Below are 23422 nucleotides of genomic sequence, written 5' to 3'. Positions count from 1 at the left end.
TAAAGATGTGAAAATGACGATGTGAAAATGAAATCTTTCACCTCCCTTTTATAAGCGCTTATACCACCCATCCTTTTAGGCCGACTTTTTGCAAAATATAGCAATTAAAACGATTTTTAAATAAATAATAAAGGCCGACCTTGATAAAATAAACCCAATCCAAGCGCTCCATTTGAGTTTTAATTAATTAATAATTAATTATTAAACGCCATCGTTTATCATTTAATAAATTCGATTTTTTACAAGGCAAAAACAATTAATTAATATCTTGCGCAAATTTTAAATGCTATTTTAATTGAATTTTTTAATTTATCGAATTTAGCATTTAAAATAAATTAAAAAATGTTTGTTGGCGCCAAAATTTGAAAATGGAAAAGTACAAACCTCATCGCCCTGGTCCCTGACTGAGGGACAGGAGCGAAATTTCAACTTGGTCTTGACTCTTGCACTTTTGACGTTTAAAATCTCCATCCTGACGTTGGAATTGGCATTCTCGCTATGAATTTTGAACTTGGGTGACTTGACTTTACAAATGAGTGCCTTTTGAGGTGATATCGCTCTGGTCCCTTGGAGAGGGACAGGAGCGATCCCTATGTTCTTACTTGAAATTCTTCGCTTTTGATTTTAACTCCTCGTTCATTGCCTTCCAGACGACGTTTTAAACCCTTTGTAACTTTGCTTTGACATGATCTTCGAAGGATAACAAGTGTTTTAGCAAATATCGCCCTAGTCCCTTGGTGAGGGACAGGAGCGATCCTGGTGTTTCTCTCCTTGATCTCGCTTCTTTAATCACCAATCCTCTTTATAAGGCGAAAAATAACATCACTTCTTCATTCTATGCTTGTTTCACTTGACTTCCACAAGGCATATAAATGTTTGGAAGATTATCGCCCTGGTCCCTTGGTGAGGGACAGGAGCGATCTCCATGTTCTTGTCAAAACTTGTCATCTTTCAACCTTTGTTCTTCGTTCATCGCTTCCAAACGACGATCTTGATCTTGTGCGACCTTGCTTCGACATGCATTTGAAGGAAAATGAAGCATTTAATGAAAATCGCTCTGGTCCTTGCCTGAAGGACAGGAGCGATATAGCTTCCTTGGCTCAATTGATAGTCGTTTGACGTTTGAAACCTTTGTATATCACCTTCATAAGATGCCTTAGACCCTCTACCACCTCGCATGATCTTGACTTAACGTGATTTTGGAAGGATTTGGCCAATATGGTAAATATCGCTCTGGTCCCTGACTGAGGGACAGGAGCGATTTTGAATGTCTTGTGCTCATGCTTGCTTTCATCAACTTGCTATTGCCTTCATCGTGTAAAATGAGGTCCTTTGATCCTTCTTGGCCACTTGATACGCGATCAACTTTCAAAATCTAAGCCCTTATGAAAATTTCGCTCTGGTCCCTGACTGAGGGACAGGAGCGAACTAGGGTATTTAGTGCAAAATCTTCATCATACTAACTTGCAATTATCTTCACAGTGCAAAACAATATCCTCTACTCTCTCTCAATCATTCAAAATGTGAATAGCAACCCAAATTTAGCCTCATTTGAATACTTTCGCTCTGGTCCCTGCCTGAGGGACAGGAGCGAACTGGGTGTCTTGGTGTAATTCCTTCAACATTGGCGACCTTGGATACTTCGTTCTTCATTGAGACGTTTCGAAACGCCCTTGCCACCCTTCATCTTGACTTGGAGAGGTTTAAACTTAGCGGAAAGGCAACATAATCATCATATCGCCCTGGTCCCTGACTGAGGGACAGGAGCGATCTTGCTCTTGTAGGCTTCATCTCACTTTGCTAACTTCAAAAATTATCTTCAATGGTCTTGTAGTACTCCGTTTCACTCATCCATGCCTTGGAATTTGCTCTTACTTGGCAAGAAATTTGTCTAAGGTAAAAATCGCTCTGATCCCTGACTGAGGGACAGGAGCGAACTTAGGTATTTGGGTCCCTTGTAGATGTTTTGTAATCTTCAATTTGTCTTCAACGGGTTCAATTCACCCCCTTTCTTGCCATCAAACATAAAACTTGCTTGATCTTTGCCTAAGACATGCCTTATGAAGAATTTCGCTCTGGTCCCTGGGAGAGGGACGGGAGCTACAATGGATTTCGCCCTAGTCCCTGACTGAGGGACAGGAGCGATTTTGGCATTCTGGCCATTTTTCTTCGTGTTTGTGCCTTCAAATTATATTCAACTGGTAAAATGCATCTCCTTGGACCTTTTCAAATCATCAAGTTGTTAAAATCCCGCAAGGACAAAGCAATATTTGATTTTGAGCTCCGGTCCTTCACTGAGGGACAGGAGCGATTTTGACTCCTGAGGCATTTCTGTGTTCGTGAAATTCTTCAATTTATATTCAACGGAAAGATCACGCCTTTCTTTACCATTTCCATCCGAAAAATCATCTTGACCCTGCAGGGACAGTAAGATTTTTGAAAACGAGCTCCGGTCCTTCACTGAGGGACAGGAGCGATTTTGCTCCTACAGGCCAAAATATCATGATTTCACAAGTTTAATCACTTCTGAAGGCAAAAACAAATCATTTCCTATGCCCGGGATCAAATATCAAAAAACTCAAAATTTAGGTCAAAATTACTCAATTGAATAAAATTCACATTTTCATCATTCACACTTAGACAAATTAAGACTCTGCACTTCAAAATTCCAATTGAAAATAGACCATTCTGGCGAATTCATTCCATTCAAAATTGCATCCTACAAAAGGAAGCTCAAAAAGCTCTCAAAACTGACTGGACTCTGGCCTGAAAAGACAGCAACGGAAACCCTTAGGCTTGACCCTAAATCTAGACAACTGACGAACTACCAAAACCCTAAAAAGCAAAGCGAAAGGCGAGCAAAAACGAGCAAAAAGAGGGGGTCCCCATTTCAAATGGGGCGATGTGTGAAATGGTCACAACATGCATATAATTAAATCATACAAGTTGCACACTCCCAACAATTCTACCCCATATTGTGTGATAGCCCCTTTTTCATCTTGAGATAATCTTTCCCACTTTTGGTTCCCTTCCTCTTCCAGCCATAGAGGGTTGTCCCCTATTCCCTCTTCATTAGTAAGTCAAAGAGACTGATTATTTGCAGTTCTAGCATTAAAGTCTCCAATTAGGATTATTTCACCTTTGTGGTTGTATGCTGATATATCATTTTTCAAGGCTGCATATGGGTCCTCTTTGTCTAATTTCTTCTTCTTGTAGAATTTTGAGCCATGGGGAGCAAAGTAACATGCTGCAAGATAAATTATGAACTCTTTTTCCTCTATTTTCATCCATATGTATTGCTTATTTGGGTCTTCCTTTTTTACTTATATGATTTTTCCCTGTCATGTCCCCACATTTATAGTAGAAATAATTAATATATTTTTTCCATATAATATGTAAAATTATATTAAAATTATTATATTACATCGTAGAAGCAGGACTATATCAATGACAACCTAGTGGAGCACAAAGTTCAGAAAAAAAAAAACTTGTAAACACATTATTTATTCATGACAACTTTATATTTACTAGGTTCTCTTATTTAGGCCCCCATATTGCTCAAATGCAGTTTTGGTATGGGTTAAATTTGGGAGTGGCCTTGGGGGTTGACCCCACAATGCAACGGTTAGTTGCAAGCAGTGTGAATGTTGTGATTCAGGTTTGACTGTGGATTCATGTTGGAGCAGAGTGTTGAGATAAGGAAGAAGGGGAGAAAAGGAGTAGAGGATGGCAAAAGGAGATATAAGGTTGCTAATGCCATACATCTCTGAGGATGAGATCCCTCAAAAATGTGGTCTCACTGGTTCATTGCTCTAGTCAAAAGCGTTTACGGCTTCGACCCCTTACCAATCAAAAAAACAAAAAATTTGGAGTGGCCCTGGGTTCAGTTTGGCCCAAGGTTCAACCCGAGCATCCTGGGTCCTCTATGGGTCCATCCTAGGCAAGCTACCCATGTAAACACGCAAAATAAATTCCAAAAACATTTTAGTAGCCTAGAAGTAAGCATCTCTCATTCTGACAATCTTTGTGCTCATCCCCATAGAATTCAACCCAATGGTAATATTGCCAATAGAATGTGTCGATTTATTCCTAAGCTTGTTTTTATATTTTTGGCATTGACTGAAATGGCAGAAGCACCCCTATTTGTTAAGTACCATGGCCTTCAATTTGTGCCAGGTCCAAGCTCATTTAAGTGTATGCATTAATGGTGAATGTTTGATTTATTTATGGCTTGGAGTGCTTACATTATATATATATATATACACCATTGCATTCTAAGTAGGCTTTAAAACCACTGCACATATAGATTAGAGTATTTTATAGATTATTTATATATTTATTGATTATAGAAAGAAAAAATCTGTTATCTTGAATACCCAAACTTTGAATCCATAACTGAACCAACAGCTTGTTGATGGTATTGTAGCGGCGGGAGATTCTTTCTCCTATCAAATGCAAGATCGGCAGTGTACAAGACCCGATTTGGTCACAAGTGTCGACATATTAACCAACAGCGATTGACAAACAGATATAAGCAATAGCAATTAGTTAACAGTAACCAATCAACATTAAGAGTCACGATTTGCACAACAAACCCACGTATGAAGAGGTGCGTTTATGAAGAGATACAACCCTCTTATGTTGCAAGATTATATATATTGAGGAAATCACAGTGCAAGGGGGAGACGGCACCTAGAGGATTCTCGAGAAGACAGAAGAAAAGTCAGGCAAGCATCCATCAGAGGACATAGAATCGTTCATAATTATATATATATAGAGAAAACATTCATATATAGATCGAGGGTCTTATTAGACCAATCCACATCCGACTACAAATCTGAACTGTCATTAATAGACACTGCCAATTGCTATCTTCATTATACAAGCATTGAGATCGCCATAGGCAACTTCATCTCTGTATCCATTGCAAGAAGCAAATCGCCACCTCTGGAACAGCGTTAGGGAAGTATAGGAATCGTTGTGAATAAAGAATGAAAGCCAGATCATTAAATCATACAACACATTGAAGACAAACTAGTGCTTGAGGGAGGACTTCGATATCTTCAGCATATTGACATATTGCTTCAGATCGATACCTATTAAGGAGATATTATTTCAGTTGTAAAATCACGCCTAGTGAGGTGCCTTCACTTCATCATTGTATTGGCCTTGAGATTGGCCAAGTTGTAAAGGCAAATTTTCTGTATTATTCAATAATATAAGAGATATTATTGGCTGGGTTTTTCTCCCTCAAGGAGGGTTTTCCCAGGGCATTTGCTATGTTCAAGTGTTTATTATTTCTGTACTTCTGCTTATTTCACTTCTGATCCTAAAATTAACACAGCTTAAGCTTAGACTTTAGGAATATGGAAGAAGTATATTATAAGAGCAAAGACAAATATCTCCATCACAAGTTTCTCCCGCAATATAACTAAGGCGACATTTTATCTTGGATGATTAGAGAGGCACCATTTGATGGCTGTTACAAATGTTGTTCTAGAACATACAATCAAAAAAAATGCTATTCAGCAGGAAACCAATATACTGTCCATAATACTTACAGCCAACATCCAACAGATTATGATGGGGAATGAACATTCAGTCAACTGCTTTTCAAAAGTTTAATAAAGCTTTGCAATAGATGCGCCTCAAATTTTCATTTATTTCACTACGGCCTCAATTATTGTACTTCCAACATCTTTTGTTTTGTTCTGAGCTAAAGCCAAATTGCACATGCTTTATGCACTACCTTCCCATGTTTTCCACAAACCAACCGATCTCCTTCCGTTGTTTTTCTCAGTTTTACTGTCTCTTGTAAATCCAATTACTGAGGCACACACTTTTGCACATACATACCCTCACACCTCCCTCTTAGTTTGAATCAGTTTACCAAGTCCTGCATCATACCTTCTTAATACAACACCAAATCTTCATATATACCCATAGGTCTTGCTCCCATTGGTCTTTCATATGCCCACTTTCTGCTCACTGTGAAATGTTGGGGTCACTATCGCTTATACAGAGACTTGGAAGGTTTCTTGTCCAGCTTCTTCCATATTCCCAACCAATGACTTTTTGGCCTTTATCAAATTCAGAATGTTCTCTCTCATACATAGAAGAAGATCAGTGAATCTCCAAGACTATTAAACACCCTTTTAGTTCATCCAGTCCCTGCAAGCATGGAAACGAATCAGAGAGAAAAATTTGCCTCTGGATGCTCCAATTATAAATCACATTCCTCTTACTCACATAACAAGTGTCATGGATTCATTTCTACTTGACATCATTGATTCTCTTTCACAACCTGGTGTTTGAACCAGGCATGTATCTCTAGGTTTCTCTCCCTCTAATGAATCATTGGCCTTCATTATCAGGAGCACTTATAAGGTAAGCATGCTATACCCTCCTACAATTGTCCAACTGGATCTCCTCAGCCAAAAACATTCTCCTCTGGGTATCTCTAGTTCTTGCATAGACCATATGATGGCGGTTGATGATCTACTGATGGTTTTTTTTCTAAAGCATTTACAGAAATGGGACTGCACCAATTTCCTGCTTCCTTTTTTCTTCAGCCCTGAACATTTACCGACATGGGACTGCACCACTTTCCTGCCTCCAAATTCATCATAGTTTTACAGCACCTTATTTTTACTTTATTTGAAAGTTTGTTTTTTTATAGTTTTAGTGATTTTGTCTTTAGTCACAATAACTTTTTCAGCTTCAAGGGTTCTCTTCTAGAGTACATCGTTCCATTATAAGTTATAACTGGCTGTAATTTCGAGTACCATTGACCAAGCCATAGATGGGATACTCGCAGAGTACTTGGTGAGTTTTGAAAAACTCGTGAGTTTTTTTGCTCAGCGAGTATTTACACCATTAACTCGTACAAAAACCCGCTGAGAGTTTTGCACAAAAACTAGGTGAGTCTCTAGCAATAACTCAGCTGCATAAAAAAAGAGGCCCAAACATGTCAAAATCAGTCTCATTCTCTTCATCAGAATATATACATGAAATCACATTTCAATATGTCTTTTTCCTTTCTTATACTTTAAGTTATATTTGATGTATATATTGGAAGGATGTTTGAGAGTGGTTTCAGATCTGTAAGAGTTATAATGCAAATTCTAGGTTTTAGAAGATTTTTTAAATTTTCTGACAGTCAAATTTCAGTAATCAATAGGCTACCATCAGCATTCTCTCGCTATCTCTATCTCACTCACTTTATTTGCCCTGAATTCTAGACCTATCTATCTCCCTATCACTCTTCCTCTATCCACTCTGTCTGCCACTCTCTATCTGACTCTCTCCTCTCTCCCCCAAGATCTAGACATATCTCTCTACCTCTCTCTCTCTCACCTTCAGGCCCCCGTGAGGGGTGCTACCCTCAACCTCATTTTCGCAAGTTGGGGGAGCCACATCAGACTCCTAGGACTAGACCCTCTAGTTCTATCTCTTCCCTAGTTTTCACTAGAGCTGGGAAGAGGAAGATGTAAAACGTTTTGATGTAGTATTTACTTTTAGTTTTACAAAAACAATTTGCTATTTCATTTTATTTCAGTCTATCAACCATCAACATTCCACAAGAGGATGCCATTTTGTACCCAATTTGCATTTAAATCAATCAAATATATCTAGACTCGGCTTGTTTCTTTTGTGTACTCAAATATTCACTCATTGGAAGCATCTCCTCACTGAATTTTGCAAAAAAAATACATTTCTGATTAAATTTAAGCAAATTTTTAAGTTGCCAAGTTTTCGCCGAGTTTTTTTTTCGGGCCTTGGCAAGTAGTTCAACTATGGACCAAGCAATCTATTCCTAACATGATTGATGAAATAACTGCACAAACATAGTGGTTTCAACAAGATGATGTTAATCTATGTTCCATAGCATTTCAAAGACAAGGACAGCTATCAAGGGGATTATTTTTTGGGCAACAGCAGGGGGTGGGTGTGGGTGTGTGTGTGAGTGTGTCAAAGGAGTAGTGATCAAGTGGTAGGCAACTTGGTTCTCATGTTGGAGACCAAGGTTGAAATCTCCACAAGTGACACCTTAGCATTGGTGGACATGCAAAAGTGGTAGTCCCGCTACAGCAGATTGGTATATACTTATAGTCCCACAGGTGATAGGCATTCAAGAATCAAACCAAAGGAGTACACAGGAAGAATTGGAGCAGCATGTGACAACAGGTTGCCCTAGAAAAGGAGTTGAATTGGTTCCCTGCACAAGGAGTGGTTGCCTGGCAAAAGGAGATCATAGGTGAGGCATTCAAGCTGTAGAACACAAGAAAAAGAATTATATGTCTAAACATACAAGAACAAAGAGGTATGTTTGCCTCACAAGAGTGGTTGCCTTCCAGGAGATAGGTGGTGAGGCATTCAAGTTGTAGGGGTGCAGAAAGAAGAATTATAAGTCCAATAATACCCCCAATAGGAGAGCATCAGATTGAGCAATAACCCCACACGGTGTAAGAGGTGGGGGGGTTCATATATATATATATACAAGTTCAACTATACATAATATTAAAATGTTAAGTTTAAACATTCATATAACAATAAATTATTTATTGCTAATATCTTAAATTCAATATTAAACTAAATCAAATTTTAATTAATAATGAATACCAGATTTCAAAATAAATTAGGGTACCCAAATTTAAATTACCAGATTTAAACTAATTTAAAGTCTAAAGTTAAAGATAACAGTGGAATCAGTAATGCTGTTGGGACCAGACTCAGCCAGATTAAATTGCTTTCTCAGGCCTGTTCTAACCAGAGCAGGCTTTTTGTAACTCAAGCTACCAATAAAATGAACCATGCAATGTAACTAGAATTAATGAAACAATTGCATCCATAGGATTTCAAAGAAAGAAATGCAACTGAATTAGCATACCATAATAAGACCTAAAAAGAGTCAAAACACAAGAAACTTAATCAAACGGGAGGCAAAAACAGTTGTAGGGTAGCATAAGGGCAGGCTTGCAAAATTGTTTTTAAAATGAATGGAAATATATATTTCTAAAAATATGGAACAATTTAATCTATTTTTTGCATCAGGGAGACATCCCTTAACCATCACCTAGACATCCCCAAGATGGTTGAGGGACATTTCAGATGTCCCCAGCCATCCATGCAACAACAAAATATTCCATTGACATTCTGCAGATTTTACTGATGTCCCAGGGATATTCTAGTCTTTTGCCATAAACTGGTGATGGCCAGGCCATTCCAGAAATAGCATTGGAGAAGGGAACACAGGATTCAGAGTGGGGGCACATCCACATATAACCTTGAGAAAAGTCAATCTCCAGTTAATTACCACAATTCAAGTCTGGCTTGACTTTAAGGAAATCTACAATGCATGCACTAGAAATATATGATTAAAAAACTTACCAACTCAGACACCTGACTTGTTACACCAGAAAGTGATGGGCCACCAGGACCTGACCATGTAACTGTATGACCCTGCAGTTAAGGATTACATGGTTAATGTTTATCTTCAAAGCTTTTTTGTAAACAGTACATAGAACCTAAAGTATAAAGAAAGAACTAGATGAATCAAAAGTTGATACCTCTTTATTTCTGACAGCCATGTGACCTGGGGGTGGTGCAGGAAGAGCTTGAGAAGGAAGCGTCACAGATTTACCCCATCCAATCTTCAGTTCATACTCATAAACAACAACACCTGACATATTCACAACTCAATGGAATCAGGAATACGAATCCTACATGCAGAGATAATATTAGATCTATGATGAAACAAAATGCTGCCAACTAAAGTCGAGACATCATTCAAATGTAGAATTACATAGCACAAACATGGTGTAAACTAATTCTGCCAGATATAAGCAGAAAATGTTATTTAACAAATTAAATGAGAATCTTGGGCTAACTTATCTAAAATAAAATGAACTTAACTTCACAACTAAGACAATACCAGTTAATATATGCGAAGTCACCAGGTTCGAATTCGAATTTGAAGTTCGACAAGTTTGAAATTCGAATGAAGTTCGATGAGGAAAACATTCGAAATGTATAAAATTCGAATTAAATTCGCCATATGTAATTTTAAATTTTTTTTAATAAATATATGTAATAATATCTATAAAATTGCCTAAATAGTTTAACATTGATATATAGATTTGAAATTGTTACAAAAAGATGACATATTTATAAAATATAAACCATAGGAAACATATGCTAGGGCACGAACGGCAGCAAAAACGGCAGGCAAAAATTGTAGGCAAACTTCTCCTGCAGGCTGCGACTATCACGGGTCCGCGACTACTTCTCCAGCGACTACTTCTCCAGCGACTTCTCCTGCAGGCTGCGACTACCGCGACTCACGACAGACTGAAGATGTGTTTAAAAAATATTAACAGAAGACAAAAAAAGAAATTATAAAAATAAAATAAAACAAAAAAATCACTTTTTTGACCAATCGAATTTCAACGATTTTTATTGCATGTTTTAAAGTTCGGCGAATTTCAAACTTCAAGGATGAAATTCAGCCGAACCTGGTGACTTAGAATATATGTGTACAATTAAGTGGGTCAGTGATTCCATCAACACATGCTAAAGACTGGTGCAGTTTGATTTACCATGACCTTATTCAAATGAAAAATGTGCATCATGCAAGCATGGTGGAAATTGGTTCTTCTAGAGATAAAAGCACCAAATTTAGCAGTTAGCAGGGTTTCTCTGGTAATTAAAAATACATTTTAAAAAAATTGCTTGTGATAATGTCAAATTGTACATCACTAATTAAATTTTCTTTAATATATAAAAGAGCAACTTGATTCAAGAAGCCACTCAAAACACAAAAGGAATTCTCCAAATCCAAGTCTGTTTCCACAAATTACAGTGTCCATAGACAGGACCAACCATGGCATTCATACAGAGGAGCAAGTTTTGATGTTTGCACTGTCCCAAAGATTATCATCGGAAATGATATATGTGCATTACTGTCATTTTCACCACATAGGGTTTTTTCCCTCAACAAGAACTCGATTTCCCCAAGCTTCAATTCTCACCCCAGTTTAAAGGAGTCTATTCTCCAATTATCCTAAACTTTTAGCGGTCATCTATTCAAATCGTTAGTATTACTTTTCCTTTTTCCTTTGACAAATTATTGAAGCTGCATATTAGAAACCTACAAACCCCCAAAAGAACAATACCTACAAAGAATAAACAAAGTAAACTACAGAAACGCATATAACATTCTGTGAAAACCTATTCAGCCTAAGTAACTAGAAATTCGCCAAACATCAAACCGGTAAAAGTGCTCTCGATTGAGAAAGAAATCTAAGGCTACCATAAAGAACACTCACTGTCATTTAACAGGTTTCCTAATGAGCCCCCTACTTGAAAAGCTCACTTCTGGAGTAGAATAAGAAATCAATTTCCTAATGAATATTATGCATAGAGAATAATGAAATTCAAATAACATAATATCATAGAGAACCTTATATAAAGTTCTAGCACAATCCATTTACCTAGCTCCAAACAGAATAAATTATAAAGTAATCTGCTCAGAGGCAACCAGTAAAAATGGAACACGTTAGGGAAATAAAGTCCATTAGCTAACAATACAAGCAACAGCCACCATTTTGGACTTTCCTTGAACAAAATTCCTATATAGAAAGATAATGCTTAGAATGATACTACCAGCTACATTTCTTAAGCTCTTATAAGCATACTTCATCAAATCAATCATAACAGTTTATGTTATTCAATTCTGATTGCCCTCTTTATTATGAGTTCCATTTTCTGCATTTGCATTCTCACATCTGGGTGGTCCTCTAGGTTACATACAACAAGATATTCAGCTACAACTATTTTAATCTGTGAATATTTTAAACAACAGGGTCATCGTGGCATATAAACCCCGTCAGCATCTTTTGGAGGATTCTTGTGTTACTCTAGAATCATCCATAGATTCCATACAATTCTTATCCATTTTTTAGCAAATGGATTCTTCGCAGTTCAACATTTTAAGATATCATTTATGCCATACAGGATTAACTTCACACAATATTTAATACACAAGTAATTCCTTGAATGATCCACTTTCATAAATATGTGTTTCTTCTATGACCTAACTCTCATACAAAATATAAAGTTTATATACGTGACCAAAAGTTAAAAAGAAAAAGAAAACAAAAACAAAGTTAAAAAAAGAAAGGTCATTCAAAAAGAGATTATATAAAGATTACTAATAAATATTGAGAAAACGAATGTTAAAAAGGGAATTTGATTTGTTTAGCATGGATTAAAGTAATGGATTTCAGCAGTAAATAACAGCTCCTGTTTTCTTCAGGATGGAGAGGCTTAAATCCAAGTACTCTGAGTAAAGAGAACAAAAGGAGTTCATTACAAAAAAGTGTTTTGAAAAATTTATATAATATAAAAACTAGAGAAAAGAGCAAACCAGAAAGCTAACCAACACCCACCTTCAATACCACTTCAACCATTTTTATGGTGATTTTCTGGGATGCAATGATAAGATGGATTAAGACCTCTTGGAAAACAAGATCATCCAATTTAAAGAAATGTGCTCAAATCCCAAAGTGGCTATCAAAAACAAGTTCATATGAGAGAGCCAATTGGAAAATGACTTTCAAATATATGTTTAGTAAAATCAGCACTGAACTCTATATGCTTGCAAAACAAATGTCAGACCACATATTCTTTAGGGCTGTGGTGAAGACCAATAAATGAACGGTCTATCAGGGTGAAACGGCATATCTATCTCAAACAAGCTAGATTAAATGCCGAACCAACTATTGCAGGAATAAAACCCTTGAGGGTAGCAGGTAAATGTAAAGTTGATGGTGATGACAACTGGAAGCATTTGCAATCACCTAGAACAGATTAATTTATCATCTCTTGAACTAATTTGAACTTCCAAAGACTACTCAATTGATTGATACAACTCAGGTAGCTAATCCAGAAGGTAAAGATTTCTGATTGGGAAATATATGCAGCTTCTAAATGCATGTCCCCTTACATTTGTCATTGAAACCTCAATTGATACCAAGGACAAATTGAACAAAAAAAAACTTACAATGCACATAGCTCAGTGAAAAATTGGGCATCAATGCAAAAAATTGTGAGTCATTCTTCCAAGTTGACAACAGATGCAAGGTCAATTATCCTCCCTGTTGGAGTAATTTTAGGGCAATTATCTAATTATTTATTAATTAGGTCCTTTAATTGCTTTTTCACTTAAGCTAAACTTAGGTGCTTTATTTTATCTAGGTGTTATGCTTTGTTAGTCTAAGCTCACTTAGAGGCACTTCTAGTTAGCTTTTTTAGCTTGTAGTTGAGCTTATTTAGCTCCTACTTTGCATTGCTTTGGTTCTACTAGTTTTAGGATTAGGGCATCTCTTGCTCTCTATAAAGCAAGTCATTCATTCATTGTAATTGCACCTTCAATATGGAATCTTCTATTCTTTTGTGCAATAATACAGAATTCTCTGGTTGTTATAGAGAATACAATCTTTTCTTGATCTCTTTTGTGTGACAAATGTTTTGCTTGCAGATGATTCTTGGCTCCTGTGGTTGATCATCAACTTGTACATGGTATCAAAGTTTTTTTGTCAAGTTCCTATACACATGCTTGAGGAATCCAACTTGAGGTGAATTTTTCTGTGCACGTTGGGTTCAAACGGAGGTCACCATCTCATCTGAATTATCGAAAAACCCCAAGATTGACTGTTGTTTCATCAAACTCTGAGCAATTGAAAAATAGGATCAATTAGGCTGATGGCACGCAAATCGAGGCAAAATCTGGGGGTAGCTGAAAAATCTGGGCACTTCTGTGCAAAATAGGAGTCACCATCATGCTCAAACAGCCCAAAAACCCCTAAATCCCCTGTCAAATCGTCAAAATAGAAGGGCGGAATTTTTTTGGTGAAAAATTGACTGACACGTCTTATGAGGCACACAAATCCATACAGTCGTACCTCCTATGTCAGCGCATGTGTCATAAAAAATCAGCATTTAAAAAATTAAAAAATTGGGTTGGTAAAAAAATTTCAATTGCTGGTTTTTTAATTTTCAATTTTTTTTGTGAGAGGGGGTTCAAATTTTTTTATAAAAAGGAGATTTGAATTTTTAGCAAAAGTCAAAGGGAGGACAAAGGACTGCATACCAGACCTGTACCTGTCCGACTCAGTGCTGATGTCACCCTTTTTGGCAGATATATTTGGCAGCACCCCCAAAAATAGCAAGCCTCTAAATTTAGAATAAGTTTTTTTAAGTAAAAAGCAGCAGTTTGCTTTTTGCTCACAACTTTGTCATAAGGAATCGAAATCGGGCAAACGAGATATCATCAAAAAGCTGGTTTCATCGCCAATCATAATCTGGTGGTGGTTTTGTCAGATTCTGTACCAATTTTCCATACCAGGCCTCCAAAGTCAGTCTTCAGTTTTGCACTTTTGGGGCCATATCTTGCACATCCAGACTCCATTTTCGACTTCCATACATTGTTGGAAAGCTCTCAAAGTCCTCTATACAGATCTCAAGTCCTTTTCTGCATATTTTTCATCAGTTACTCAAAGATCTCAATCTTGTCCTTTTTGGGTTCTTTCTTGGAAAATGTGCAAATCAGTGGTTTTTTTTGTGATTCAAGTTGAATTTTTTGGCATTGAGAGGATATTTCTTAGTCAAAAGTAATACCTTTTTCTTTTTCATTGCATCTCTCGCTTTTGGAGAGGGGTTTTTTTCCCATGTGGTTTTACTCATTTTCTCTATTTAGAGGAACCTCATTGGTGTGAGTTGCATTTCTTTGCATTGGTTTGTACATGAGTACCTAATTAGGCCTTTGTTGTCGAGACTCATTCATGCATGCATTTTGCATTTATCATTAGCTCTTTAGCTTATCCCTAAGGTAATCTAAAGGGCCTAAAGGGGGGGTGTTGGAGTAATTTTAGGACAATTATCTAATTATTTATTAATTAGGTCCTTTAATCACTTTCTCACTTAAGCTAAACTTAGGTGCTTTATTTTATCTAGGTATTATGTTTTTTTAGTCTAAGTTCACTTAGTAGCACTTCTAGTTAGCTTTTTTAGCTTGTAGTTGAGCTTAATTTAGCTCCTACTTTGCATTGTTTTAATTCTTCTAATTTTAGAATTAGGGCATCTCTTGCTCTCTATAAAGCAAGTCATTCATTCATTGTAATTGCACCTTCAATATTGAATCTTCTATTCTTTTGTGCAATAATACAAAATTCTTTGGTTGTTATAGAGCATACAATCTTTGCTTGATCTCTTTTGTGTGACAGGTGTTTTGCTTGCAAATGATTCTTGGCTCCTCTGGTTGATCATCAACTTCTACATTCCCCAAATGTAATGTCTCTTTTTGTAAATGCCCTAGTTTTTGCCCTAAAATAACAATTCCAAGTAACTTTCTTGCTAGGGTTAGAAACATAAACTTAATCACAAGATATCTCTAATTTATTGGGGAAATTCAACCAAAGGGAAGCTAGAATAAAGTGACTTGATAGGGTGCCCTAGAGATGCTATACCCTAGGCCCAAGAGCGCATATGCCATCCCTCTTGGCCTCATGTGGCCCTTGCCATCCATATGAAATGGTGTACCTAGTGAGGTGTCCTATAATTGTTCCCCTTCATCATGACATCCTTTTCCACTTCCTATGATTTGATTCCTTAGCATAGTGATCCACCATAATGGAGGGTTGGGGTGTATTTACAATAGTGTCTTGGAAATCCTTCCCTTCTAAGCCCAAGGTCAGCAATCTTTGTACCCCCTTGGCCTCATGGGACCCCTGGTCACCACCATGAGGTGGCATACTTAGAGGAGGATCCCAACACTGTTTCCCCTCCTTGTAAGCCCTTAAAACCTCTAACATGGCTGATTATAACATTTAATCAGGACATACAAAGAGTCCTACCTTATGACATGTATCATATATATAAGCAATCATATATTAATATCATTTTCCTAGACTGTATACACATTATTCAGTAGTGAGCAGTGATGAACAGATTCATTATGTTGTGCACATCACAAGGAAACCCATAACAAATCACAGATACAAGATCAAACTGCCGTATGAGAATTGGTTATCAATGTCAGATCTGATATCTTCGATGATTGATTGACAAAATGAATGAATTGCTTTGAATTGATGATTTGAGGTATTGGTGAGTGATGATTAAGTGATTGTTGATTTGATAGAATGATTTTCTGATTGATTGTTTGCATGATTTGAATGATTGGAATGATGATTGATAAGTGATTCTTAAATGATTGGAATGATCTCTTTTATACTTCATTGGTGAAAGGGTCACCACCTTTCATAAGACTTCAGTCATTACCATTCATTAGAATCGAGTCAACACCCTTCATTGCTACCTTTGACAATTATAAATCATTCACCGAATTGATCTCCCTTCCTTCTCTTACTCAAATGAACCTTCTTCCATTTATATCTTCCCTTGTGAGGGAGAAGTCACATCTCTTCATCATGCCTGCCCTTTGGCAAAAGACACAACCTTTCACAATTTCCACCATTTGAAAATAGTACAACCCTTCATAATTTTTGCCCTTTGAAAGAGACAACCTTTCTACTTCCCATTCTTTTCTTCTTCCATTAAGCCTTCCTTGGTTCGCATGCTTCCATTCATTTCTTCCCTCCTCCTTTCTTCTTTTTTCAATGATCTCTTCTCCCTTTTATATCTCGTGTTTGAGAGAGTCATAACTCTTCATTCCATGCCTTTTGACCTTTCATTAACTTAATTACATTTTAATTATGTTTATTATATTTTTATTATTTATGTTTTAATTTATTATTATTATTTATTATTAAATCCTATTTTAATAAGGGGACATTACACCAAACTAGTTTGGCTTATGATGACACCAAGAAAGGAAAAACCATCCGAACCAATTTTTGTAGCAAAAACGCTAGAAAAAAGTAGGAGAGAATTTCAGTCAGCAGAGAACCAGAAGCAATTACAGTTTTGTGAAGCAGACCACCAAGTTGAAAATGACAGTGATGCAGATAACAATGATAATATGATTTAAATTACAGAGTACATAAAGAAGCAAAAAAGTGCTCCTCCTTGTTTATTCTGACAGTACACATAACTTGGTCGATTCATCAACTGCCACAAAGATTTAAATTTCATGTCAAAAAAATATCATAAAGATAAACTAACAATGTGGAATTTGAGCCTTTTGATGAACGTTTTTATTTTATGCTTAGCCTCTACGAGTTGATATACTGCTGAGTGTTGAATAAATTCAAAAGCGAGTGAATTCTCAATGAACCTTTTATGCTTAGCACATTCTCAAGTAACTAAGAAAATTGGGAATATATATTTAAAAAGTTAAGAGGATTTAGAACCCTGCCGACCAAGTTGAGATCATCTCACAGAATGAGGAAGATGATTTGGGAAGGAACTACGACATTCATACAGAGATGTTATTCTATTGATCAGTTGCAAAGAGGGAATAGCAGAAAAGATGCAAAAAATTAAATTATTAATTATCACATTCATTTTTAAAGATTTTCTGTTGGCCAACCAATAGCTTTTGAGAATCATAAACTTAAGCCAAAGGAGAGATTGTAACCATTGTTCATTCTTTAGCTAACTGAGATTAATACTTATGGTAATAACTCAAAAAATTACCATGCGTTGAATGATATCCATGACTCACTAATTTCTGAGCTTGTTAGTTTCTTTAAAACTTATGTATGTCTGCTTACCACCATCATCAAATGTGCCATGAAAGCTGTGACAGATAATCATGACTCACTAGCAACTGCTCACGTTAGTTTCTTTGAATCCTATTGCAAAGTGTCATGATTTTTAAATTGGAAGAAATATCGTCTGATACACAAAAGTATGTCAGAGAATGTGGAACTTTTAAAAGAATGAAGAGTGATTTGTGTATCTGAGATGGATCTAAACCTTTCACATTCCTAGCCAAAAGGAAAAGAGGTTTGTAGGAATGTGATTTATGGATTACCTCATTTTGAATAAAAAGCATATTTTATGAGATGGTAGATTGTCCAACTAAATATATTCAATTTGGAAAATACAAAACCATATAATACATCAAATATGGAGAAAGCTTTTATGCCAGATGTTTAGAAGCTACATGGATCTCCTAAATAATTGTTTGTGATATAGGCTCTCTTTTACAATTAATTTCAAGAAGGCACTCTGTTCATGACATGGCTTGCTACATCCTTAACCATGAGCAATTTGTATCATCTGCAATCAAAAGCTAAGGGTGGTGGTCTGAAAAAATATGTAGAAGGGCACTCACGTTCTCCTCGTGATAAGAAAAAACTATGGTTTAAGTGTTTATATGTTGCAAAATGTTGGTATAATTCTACTTACATATGACAACCAAGATGCCTCCATTCACTGCCCCTTTGTAGGTATCAACTTCTGTGACTCTAATGACTTCATTGGTATCAGTAGAAAATTAAAATCGCCTGTCACTCAAATCAAGAACCCTAAAGATAATCTGCATTGTTGAGGAAAATTTGGGGAATACTCAAAATTACATAAACCAACAACCTGATCAGCACCCAATAGAACAAGAATTTGAAATAAATTGGATCAGTACGTCTCCAATTATACAAGCAACCCTCGTATGAGAGTGATTGCAACCTCAAGTTACTCCCCAAATTTTATGGATCATTCTAGATTCATATGAAGATCAATCTTATAGCTTATGCATTGGAATTACCAAGATCTAATTGCATCCATAATGTTTGTGACATGTCCTGTGTCTGAAAAAATCAGGCTCAGAAATTCTTGCTCAGACACGAGAAGCAACGTGTGCTTGAATTTAAGGAGTTCTAAAGGCTTGTGATGCATCTAAGTTCCAGATAAATAATTAAGCATAAGAATTTACCAAGCTTTGAGGCATTTTCAGTAAACCAATCACCTTCAGGACATGCAACCTTATTTTTCCATGCTTTGAGGATAAAGAATCTCAAATAACATGCTACTAATATTTAATATTATTATCATATTAATTGTTCAGTAGGTGTGTGCTATCTCATATACATTATATTAGCATCTATATAAGGATACCTGTGTGTGTTGCTGTAACAGCATTGATACATTTCTTCTTCTAATTAATAAAATCCATTTACATTTTCCAATGTCTCTTCCTTTCTCTAAACAAACACAAGCAGCAATTTTCATTTTCCATTTGATTACATCAGAACAATATAAATATCAATTACAGACACAAAAAACTAGTGAATCTACAAAATGACTGCCACATTCTGGCATGATGTCCTCAATGACTGTAAAACATGAAATTTGTACGTATAGACTAGAAAAAAGCACTCTTAATTGTCAAGAAAGATAGGTGTTTGTGCTCAAAGTTACAACCCCAATCTTAAAAAGCTAAGTTGCAGGGAACAGCTTAAGGAAGCCCATATTTGTAGTTTCTGACACTCAGATGCAGATAATGCACTGTCAATTTTTGAGTTGTTTCTGGACACACCTCAGAATTTCAAGGCAGGTTCTTAAATTAAAAGAATGTCCATTTATAAAAACAAAAATTATAAGATGCAACCAATCTGATCTAATCTAGCAATAACCTCACTCAAAGCTACAGCCAAAATCACAAAGAACAAAATATAATTGAAACCTCAAACTCAAATAACACATAGATATCTTGCTACCGAGCTTAGAGATAAGTTTAGCAACAGAATACTGCTGAGAAGCATTTGCTGCTAAGAAATGTCTTAGCCCCAATTTTCAATTGTTGGGCTTACTCACTTTCCACAACTAACAATTGCAAACAAATTTTGCCAAACATCAGATGTTGAACATGGCCTATAAAACTAACATTAGAGAATACTTATAGTCTTATTCACTTGAAACTTTCCAGCTATTGGTGATGTATGCGCCTCCCACATCAGCAGAACCAATGTTCTTTTGGCACACAAAGTTTAAGTCCTTCCTATAGGTAGTTGTTGAAAAATTGAAGAGCAGAAAATTGAAAGATTCAAGCCAGAATACAATAATGCTATTAAGTTATTCAATGGTTTTCCATACATCACCATATGGCTTTTATAAAGCCTTTTTCGAAACATTACTACCCAAATCACCCAAAAACTATCATGATTCTAGCTAAATGTTTTACTTGCTAACATTATTAAGTCACTAAGGTGACTTTATTACAAAATGTAAACCTTATTTTCCAACACTTACCTCTTCAGTTTTAGAATACAAAAAATAAAAATACATGCCAACCAAACATTACCGCATATTCTTAAAAAAAATCGCTATGAAAACAAGTTTTAGGCCAAGTAGACCTCCATCAAGCTACCTTGTAACCCTCATAAAGGTGTAGCTCCCAAGCTGAATTCCCAAGTTCCTGGATTACCACCTCCCCAAACTCCCAAATTACCAAACAATCCATGTCAAGCTACATTCATAGTACTCCATCAAGTTGTCTCATGACCCTTGTAAGGGTATAATTTCCAAGATCCACAAAGTCCTGAACTATATAGGCAAAACTCCATGCTACAGCTTCATCTACGCTTGATTTCTTCTTGTCTTCAAAATGTGGGCTTCTTTATATATATATATACTTCATAACTATCGATATAAAGAGAACTCAATTGAAAACATTGTAGCTTCTCATACAAAGTACAATCTCCAAGAAAGAAGTTAGCTCGAGATAAGGTAATGCCTCCAACCTCTTCTTTGAACTCTCTTAAGCTTTAGCAGCTAGATGTAGCAGCAATATCTCCAAAAACACCAACAAATACATTGCATGCACAAAAGTATACGAGTTGGATTCAACTGATAATGCACCTATTTCATACATATAACTTCAATACAAAATTTATTTATTTTAAATATAAACCTTAAATCTCCAAGAAAAAGAAACCTTACCTATAAATATTTCAATGATGTGACTGCAAAATTATTTTTCCATTTATAAAAAGTCTTCACAAAGCACATGAATAAATTAGCAACCCCTATGAGATTTAGAGACTTCAAAGTTAGTACAAACTTCTTTTAGTCCTTTTCCTACCAATCCATCTACCTATCACTTTTAAATCATATTGAAATCAAACTTTGTTTTAAAGTGATTTGGAGAGATTGGCTAAATTCTAGTGAATCCTATATAATCTCCACTTACTAGAGGTTATAAAATAGCACCAAGATCCTTTGTTCGTTTCATTTTAAATGATGTTATTTATCCCTTGCTTTCCAAAGGGCTTCAACCATCACCAGGTGGAATGGAGGCATAAAAGAATAAAACTTTTGTTTATAAAAACCTACACAAGTAAATTAACATCTTATTCCAATGAGAATTAGCGACAAGATCACCTCTTCACTTCTCTAATTGCTTTCCACGTAGTCACCATAAACAATGTTGAAAAAATAAAACTATAAACATGCTCGCATGTCCAAGCCCTAGCCATAACTTCACAACAGAAAATCACTCGATTGGTAACAATCACATGTCCTATAACAAGATTTTCAATTGTGTTTTCCACAAGTTTTAGCTCTACATTTTCTTTTGCCCTCTGTGACTATTGATCCCACAACAATGGCTTCCTTCCTTACACGTGATGGTTGAGATCCCTCAACAACACAAACAAAGCCTACGCAATGGCTCTCTTAAACATACACCAGCCTCTTGCAACTTCAACTCCTCTATTTGCCCAAATAATCTATATAATTGACAGTATTCCCACATTCTCTTCATAATGGCAAAATCATTCGGTGCTCTCCTAGTCTACATTCAATATGTACCTATGAGAGATTCACATGCCCTTCCTTTGGATTAACATCACATTTTGAATAATAAAACAATTTTAATTAAAGCATTTGTACATTCCTTCACGCCCTTCTCAATAACATTCAACTCTCCTAGGCAACATATCCTCAAACTACATCTCACTACATCACCATGTTCTCTAACATGTATAAGTGGATTCCCCACTCACAAGAACAAAACATTATGTGTTCAACTACCATGTTAAAAAACTGATGAGCAAAACATTGAAATATTTAAACCATAATAGCACAACCAATAACAGCAAATGTTTAGACTAACTTAATAGTTATTTGGGATGGTTTTTCATACATCATAACATGCCTTTTATAATTCCTTTTGAAGACATAACAAAGCAAACCACCCGACAATTAACATGATACTAGCTAAACATTTAAATTCCTAACATTACTAAGTAACTAAGCTGATTTTATTACAAAATGTAAACCTTACTTTCCAACTATGGTAGTACTAATGGTGCTCAAATTCTAAATGTTTTTCATTCCAGACAATTTGATATACCCCACTGAAATCTACATCTTGCTCATAACCTTCTACACACACTTCACCATACAAACTCCAACTTGGAGAAGCTACTTATTGCATATAAAGTAGGTGGTATGGACAACTTGTTAACCACCTTGTTCGTCACACCAAGTTTATACTTGACCACGAAATGGAAATGCCTAAGGAATCCCAGCTTTTGTAATGCCTAGACTACTACAACTTGTTTACAAGTATTAAAAGGGCTTATGGTTTGAGTACACCACAGTCTCCTTCCTAATTCTTACACTTCTTAATTATAGAGACCAAAGCATATAGTTTTTTATCATTGTTGTTGTAATTTAAGATGGACCGGCCTTCACAATGTTTTAGAATGATAACAAATAGACCTACCTCCTTATAGCAACACCATAGCATAATCTCTAGCACCCATTTGTACCGTAAAAGTAGCTTGTAAATTGAGCAGTGCAAATATTGGTGTCACATATATCTTATTCTTCAACCCCTCAATGGCACATAGTTGTTTATTGTCCCAATTGAATTCCCTCCTTTGCCCATGACTTCATGCAATGGGATAACAACATATGATGTCTTTTACAAATATGAGACCAAAGCATATAGTTTATTATCATTGTTGTTGTAATTTAAGATGGACCGGCCTTCACAATGTTTTAGAATGATAACAAATAGACCTACCTCCTTATATCAACACCATAGCATAATCTCTAGCACCCATTTGTGTTGTTTGTAACTAGGAAAGAGGGTTCGGATTGCCCTAAGGCAACATCCGAACCCCTTCCCTTAAGCATAACGTGGAGGACCGGCCCCAAAAAGGGTTAGCATGGCCCTAAAACAAAGACCAGCCCCATTCACCACGCCACATTAAATTGGCACCAAAATGAATATGTAAATGGAGGCCGACTTAAAGGGTATGTGGGTTAAATGATCATTTACCAAACACAAACATATTCTTATTTCCCTCTTGCAAAGCAAAATACCTCTGCAACTAAGCATGCGAAATTAAGAAGTAAAACTGGGCGAACTCATCCAAGAAGGTCAAAGGCATTGGTTGTTCCAGAATTCTGTTAGAGAGCAGATTTGATGCAGACTTGGAATAATTAG

General features: G+C 36.1%; 1 protein-coding gene across 1 annotated transcript in view; it reads right to left on the bottom strand.

Annotated features, from left to right (window-relative positions):
• The window catches only part of LOC131073365 (protein RRC1), a 76412-nt gene that overhangs the window by 16560 nt on the left and 36430 nt on the right, over positions 1–23422 (bottom strand). Inside the window, exons 10-11 of the mRNA XM_058009780.2 lie at positions 9570–9682; positions 9391–9462 (exon numbers count right to left, since the gene is read on the bottom strand). Coding sequence (XP_057865763.2) covers positions 9391–9462; positions 9570–9682 — 185 coding nt within the window. The remainder of the gene's footprint in view (positions 1–9390; positions 9463–9569; positions 9683–23422) is intronic.

This window comes from Cryptomeria japonica, chromosome 10, assembly GCF_030272615.1.
Source record: "Cryptomeria japonica chromosome 10, Sugi_1.0, whole genome shotgun sequence".
Lineage (NCBI taxonomy): Eukaryota > Viridiplantae > Streptophyta > Pinopsida > Cupressales > Cupressaceae > Cryptomeria > Cryptomeria japonica.
Note: the sequence above shows the minus strand (reverse complement) of the source record. Positions and strands in the feature narration are given on the sequence as shown.